Below are 6,543 nucleotides of genomic sequence, written 5' to 3'. Positions count from 1 at the left end.
TCCTTGCTGGTGTGCTGGCTGGTTGAGAATAACGTAGGGCATCGCGCACACCTAACCTCTGCATTTCTCTCACCCTTTTATTCCTGATGCAGGGGATGCTCTTCCAAGCTCCACCAGGGCAGTTGCAGCACCCTCAGCTGTGGTCCGTGTGCATCCCTCACCCTGCATGGCCCTGGAGTCACTCCCAGGCTATAAATCCTTTCACTGCATTAAAAAAATAAAAGTTTATATGTGCACAGAACTTCACATGCTCATTATTTTTTTGAGTCTGTTGATATCTAACAAAAGGATTCTTTTAAAAACTAAGTTCTTTACTTGGGAAGTGCTATAGCCTTAAAACATAAACAAGATTATTAAAGACATACATATGAAGAGTTGCTGTTAAATGACCGAAAGCAAGAGGTTTTCCTACATGCTAGCCAAAGAGGCTGGCATTTTTGCAAGCTGTTATATTTGTAGGGGGAAAAAAAATGACAAAACAACCCTATAAGAAATTAATTCTGGAAACAACCCAGCTGGACACACAGCAACTATTTTAATGAAAGAGAGTGGCAGCACCTGGAAAGCTCCAGCTTTGAGTTCATTTCTGTTTCCCGAGTGGATCTGACTTAAAATATTGGCTTTGCACAGGTCCAGATGGGCTCCTGAAGCTGTAGCCTGTGTGGATGGGAGGAGGGGTCCCACTTTTCTGTCTTTTCATTTCTTTTCCTTGCCCTGGCAGCCTTTCAGGGCTTGCCGCAGAGGATTTGCTCTCGGGTGGGTTTCCACCCCGATTTCCAGCAGCCCATCGGTGGCACTGGGTTTTCCCAGCTGGGCTCCCTGCTGAGCACCCAAATGGAGGTGGCTGGGCCCAGCTCTACCTGTGCCACATCTCCTGGCTCAGCTCCAGGCCTTGGCTGCCTTCACCAGCTCACACAGGCACCAGGCACCCTTCAGGTACAGAAAATATGCTCAGAATACATCAGAATTGTGGCCAGCAGGGCGAGGGAGGGGATTGTCCTCTCTGCTCTGCTCTCCTGAGACCCCACCTGGAGCCCTGTGCTCAGCTCTGGGGCCTCCAGCACAAGAAGGACATGGATGGATTGGAACAAGTCCAGAGGAGGGCCATGGGGATGCTCAGAGGGCTGGAGCACCTCTCCTGTGAAGAGAGGCTGAGGGAGTTGGGGTTGTTCAGCATGGAGAAGGCTCTGGGGAGACCTTACAGCGGCCTGCCAGTGCCTAAAGGGGGCCTGCGGGAAAGCTGAGGAGGGACTCTTTGTCAGGGGTGTACGGATAGGACAAGGGGGAATGGCTTTAAACTAAAAAAGGGCAGACTTAGATTAGGTGTTTGGAAGAAATTCTTCACTGTGAGGGTGGTGAGGCCCTGGCACAGGCTGCCCAGAGAAGCTGTGGGTGCCCCATCCCTGGAGGTGCTCAAGGCCAGGCTGGATGGGGCTTTGGGCAGCCTGGGCTGGTGGGAGGTGTCCCTGCCCATGGCAGGGAGGTGGAATTGGATGATCTTTAAGGTCCCATCCATCCCAAACCATTCTGTGATTTGAAGTAATATTTGGGTATGAGGAGCAGATACCCCAGGTGACTCCAGGCCCCACCAGAGGACCTGCAGCAGCTGCTGGCTCTGGCCAAGAGGACAGACACAGGCCTGGCACAGAGCCCCAGAGGGGCCCTAGGGACACTTAGAAATACTTTGTATTTCCAAGCCACTAATGAGTTAACGTGGGCTCTGCAACACACATCAGACTAATCTAATTTTCTTCTTTCCTGCGGTGCCTGGCGTGTTGGATAAAGGAGCAGCAGCAGATGGGACACGTCTTCAAGGAAAGTCTTTGATACTGCCCGGCACCATGTTCCCTCACACCAAACACAGGCAGTGAGGGCCGATGTTATTCGATATGAGGTAGGTGCAAAATTCTCTGGGCAAGAGGGGATGTTTTACAAGATCCCTCTTGGGCTTGGTTTTATGTGGTATTTTCATTCACGGGCTGGAAGATGAAATGGAAGGTAGCCTGTAAAATCTGCAGATGTTGCCAAAGGACTCCAGGCATCCTCACAGACAGGATTAAGATTCAAAACGAGTATGAGAAAATGGAGAATGGATCCAAAATCAAGAGGCTGAAATGGAAAATGAGAACAGTGCGAATTGCTTCTTACGGGGAGGGAAGGCGAACTGCCTAAGTGCAAACTGGGCCATAAAGGCGAGGCAGGAGAACATCATTAGGGCCGCGGGGCCCAAATGCATCCTGGCCTGGCCCTGGCTCTGCTGGCTATTGGCAGATATATTGGGATTGTCATTTAGGACTTTTAAGAACGTGTTAGACAAATCCACATGTGCATTTGATTCTGGATTGTTGGAGGGGGCTGAGCTATGTCAGCTCTTAGGTTACTTCAGCCTTATCGTGCCATGTTGCTGTCACTGGTGCATCTTCCAGACTCTTTCTTCCTGCACTTAGGGCAAATCTATTTTTTTGGCTGTTGGTAGGCCCGTCTCTTGCATTTTGTGGGCAGCTCTGATCTCTTTTGTCTCCCTTCTATCTCAAAAAAGGATGCTTTAGACCTGGGAAGAGATGGAAGAAGGGCAAGAAGGAAGGCTGAACACGAGTTAAGACCATTTCCTTGCTGCTTGTGACTGAATCAGGCAAGCCATTGTGCACCAGAAGTCTGCATGGGTCCAAAAGCAGTAAGACAAATTATTGAGAGCTTCAGTGCTGCAACTTGCTGGGGGCTCGGCCCCTGCTGGGGACTGTGGACCCTGCGGGGCCACCTCACTGTGTAACAGCGCTGTGATATTCCTCTTTTCCTAAACATCTGCTGTTAGTTGGTACTGGAGACAGGACCCTGGGCTGTCTCATACCAGTCCTGCTGATGTGAAAGCCTGGGTCTTTTGTAATGTTCTTCTGCAGAAAAGTGGGCTTTGTGTAAATGAGACCAAACAAGTCCACCAAAAGTCAACTTGTATAATAAAATCTAAAAACGGTTTCCCTTTGGGCTAATTGCTTGGGTTTGTTTAGTGGTTTGCAAATCAAAGCTCCCCATCTTTGATTTTGCCCCTAAATCATTCCAGTAACCAGTCTTTCGCCTCCTGACCTCACACGCTGCCAGGTTATTGCCTAATGTTTAGGAACACTTACAAAAAAGCTGGATGATATTGGGAAATACTTTATTTCCAGAACGCTGGCAGACGCTTGCAGGTCCCTGCTGTGCCTTTAACGAAGAAGACCTGCACAACAGCCTAAAAAGTACAGCATGAGCAGCATGAGCAAGACCCTGGCTTAGTGCTAGCTGGGCTAAGAAAGCCAAGAACGGAGCCAACGAAGTCAGAAAATGTTCTTCTCATCGCAGGCTTTCATTGGCTCCCCTACCCTGACCAAACTCAGGGTCTGCCATATCATGGGATGTTTGCAAGCAGATTTTTCCCCTCCATGGAAAATGGGTGAACAGGAAGCCGAGGTTTGGATTGCATGGATGTCAACGCACCGGTGTCCTGGGGTTTCATCAGTGCAAATTTTGCAGGAACAAGGAATATGCTTGGTAAAAGAACAAAAAACAAACCCCAAAGAAAACAGAAGCCCCCAAACCCAGCCTTCCTCCCAAACTAAGACTCAGCCTCATGGTGAACTTAGAGCATCTGCGAAAGAGGACTACAAAGGCTTTTCCAGAACCATGTGCTTAATGCCTGTCTGACCCAGAGCAGAGCCTTCTGTGGTGCTTCAGGAAGGATGGGACAGAGGCTCTGCTCCTCGCAGCCCAAACCTGATGCCTGGTGCACATCAGGGGCACCTGATTGTAAAGGAGTGGTGGGGGTGAAGCTTTCAGCCTCTGCTTCCTTGGGAAGATCAATGGGTACCAGCCCATCTCCCCTCCTGCTACTTTGTAAATCCCTAAAAATGCCCCTTGGGCCCTCAGCATCCATTCGGCACTGAAAATAAACTCCAGAAGTTCAAAAAAAAAAATCTTAATTTATTGTAAATTCTCCTTTCATCTGTGCTGCAATTCCAGTGTTCTGCACATTAATAAATACACATTTGTTAAAAAAAAAAAAAAAAAAAAAAACAAAACCAAAAAACCTCCAGTGTCTAATCTGCCATAAAGCTTTAAAAAAGTCATAAAAATAGGTTTTAATTTTTTTTGTCATTAACACAACTGACCCTCCTTTACTGCAACAATTCTGATCAAAATAAGAACTACCTACATCTCACTGGGACAAAATATACATACACAGATGTGAAAACAACTAGCAGGGGTTATACACAACGCCTGAGCACACAGCCAAGTGTCAGGCACCTAAAACATTCAGAACTTTTTTGTCAGCCAGAAAATTTCACACAGCATGTTGCAGAATTTGTACAGGACCAGTACCCTTCCTCCCCCTCCCTTCCCAAAGACATTCCTAAATGCATTTAAAGGTGCATAGGGATGCGACAAAACCCAGATTGCTCTATACTTGCCTTTAGTTTAGTTTTGTTTTTCTTGATCTCCTGCATTCTATTTAGGGTGATTTTCTGTACCTTCCCTTTCACATATGCACTCATACATGAGCTGGTATTTTCCCAAAGGGCTGCTCTGGAGCGCGGGGAGCTCCTGAGAGCCCTGGTGGTCACGGCCGTACCATTGAACGTGAAACCTGAACCCTTCCATGTGCTTTTGGACACACCAGGAAGGCCAGGGATTTCTCAGAGAGCTGGGAAATGAAGCCTGGCCATCCTTCCAGCCTCGTGTTTCTGCTTTGATTAGCAACGTGCTGACTCCAGAGGGAGAGAAAGCAGCAGTAAACTAAAATGCCTGCTCCTCGTGCAGAACCTGGGAGGAGGACCCTCTTCTCAGGAGGCTGTTTTGTCCCTGAGCCAGACCAGCAGTGTCCGAGAAACCCACTCCACAGCTACACCACTTGTTTTCCTCTTCTTGCTGTGGGAAATATTGGTTTAACTTCTTCCACGCAAGGACTGTGTTGAAATCTTAAGACTAAGACACAACTTATTTTTAGCCCTGAAGTTCAGTTTCTGAACATTTCAATGCACTTGAGAGAAGAGGCCAAAACACCAAAAAAAAATTAAAAAAAAAAACATTTTTTTTCTTTAGTTTTAGAAGAGGTTACGAAAAAACATACTGTGTCCTTAAAGTCTTCCAAAATCTGTCAACAAAGCTTATAAATTATGTTCCTGGATTTAGAAATAATCTTTACCATCTTATTTTGAAAACTGCATTGCATCTGAAGGTGGTTTCCATGCAAAGTTACTTTAAATGCCAGTTACTTTATCAAATGCCAAATTCAAGTAAGATTGTGCAATGTTTATATAAAAAATATCAAAAACTCTTTTAATTGATTTCCTATTATCAAATTGAGAAGATCAGTATAAATGTAAAATATACAAAGGAACTTTTTCTTTAGCATCACCATACAAAATATATAAAAGTATCTACACTTTATATATATATATATATATAAAGGATTTTTATTTTTATTTTCTGAAGACGATGTGTTCATGGGGGTTTGGAGAGAGATGCTGGCATAGAAACTAAAGGACACTTGTTGGGATATTCCTCCCCAGAGCCCAGCACGCCGAATGGTTCACGCTGTAGCTGGAGAAAAGTTCGCGAGAGGCATCTCCTGGTGCTTGCCTTGAGGCGGACGGGTTGTCTTCCTGTAGGTCCACTGCAGTAGCTTGTTTTTTTCTCCCCAGCAGCTGAGCAGCTCCTGCAGCACTGTCCACACTGCAAGAAGGAACTCAATCCTTTCTAGGAATCCTTGTGGGAATCCTTGGGGCCATTTCCATGCTTTTTGGCACAGGTTCGCGTCACGTGTGGCATGATCACAGAGCGGCCCCATCACGGGCAGCTGGGCACCGTGCCTCCACTGCGAGCAGCCAGGAGTCTGCCAGAGCATGAAACCACGCGGGAGTCAGAGCCACCTTCGTCCTCCTGGCTGTGCGGAGACGCTGGAGAAATCCGAGGCGGCCAGGCAGTGACCCTGCGGTGAGGAGTCCAGAGCTCGCAGCAGCGCTCATGGTTTCCTGATGGTTCAAATTGAAGTTTCGTTACTGCCTCTGTTAGTGGGAAGAAGCAATCATGCAGGCTTGGGGTTAGACAGGCACAGGCAAACAACTCTGCCCCAATCTACCTCATCCCTTTTCGTAAGGGCTCGTGCTCTGTGAAATGACCAAACATCCGCAGGGGATGCTGCCCTTGAGGAGCGTTATTTACAGGCGGTACCCAAGAGATGCACTATTTAGAGAGAACTTTACTGAGTGCTTGTGTTTGGCTAACGCTTAGGTGAAGATGTGAGGTTCACATGAAACCTTGCAAGCTGTTAGAAGCCTGGTCTTTCAGGCAGGTTCATGCATTCTGCTGTCAAACAGTTTTACCGTATGCAAAAGGTGCAGAGAACAGAAGAGTTGTTTAGGACACCAAGCTGGCTCGCTTTTCCCCAGTACAGAACCTATTACCTGGTGGCAGCAAGCAGTTATTGCTTGTTAAAGACACCTCTGTTTCCTGGCTAACCAGGAGATATTCAACAGCCAGTCCCCAGCAATCCAAATTTTTGTAGCGAGC

At 47.1% G+C, this 6,543-nt stretch overlaps 1 protein-coding gene across 5 annotated transcripts in view; it reads right to left on the bottom strand.

Annotated features, from left to right (window-relative positions):
* Positions 1-3,920: 3,920 nt before the first annotated feature.
* Positions 3,921-6,543, bottom strand: part of CELSR1 (cadherin EGF LAG seven-pass G-type receptor 1) — a 161,010-nt gene continuing 158,387 nt past the window's right edge. For 4 of the 5 annotated variants that reach the window (XM_084506384.1, XM_084506388.1, XM_084506385.1 and 1 more), the window contains exon 35: positions 3,921-6,038. In XM_084506384.1, coding sequence (XP_084362510.1) covers positions 6,014-6,038 — 25 coding nt within the window. In that variant the 3' untranslated portion in view covers positions 3,921-6,013. The remainder of the gene's footprint in view (positions 6,039-6,543) is intronic. The other variant, XM_084506386.1, reaches the window with a different exon arrangement.

This window comes from Aythya ferina (assembly GCF_964211825.1).
Source record: "Aythya ferina genome assembly, chromosome: 1".
NCBI lineage: Eukaryota > Metazoa > Chordata > Aves > Anseriformes > Anatidae > Aythya > Aythya ferina.
The sequence above is the reverse complement of the archived record's forward strand: the minus strand, read 5'-3'. Positions and strand labels throughout refer to the sequence as shown.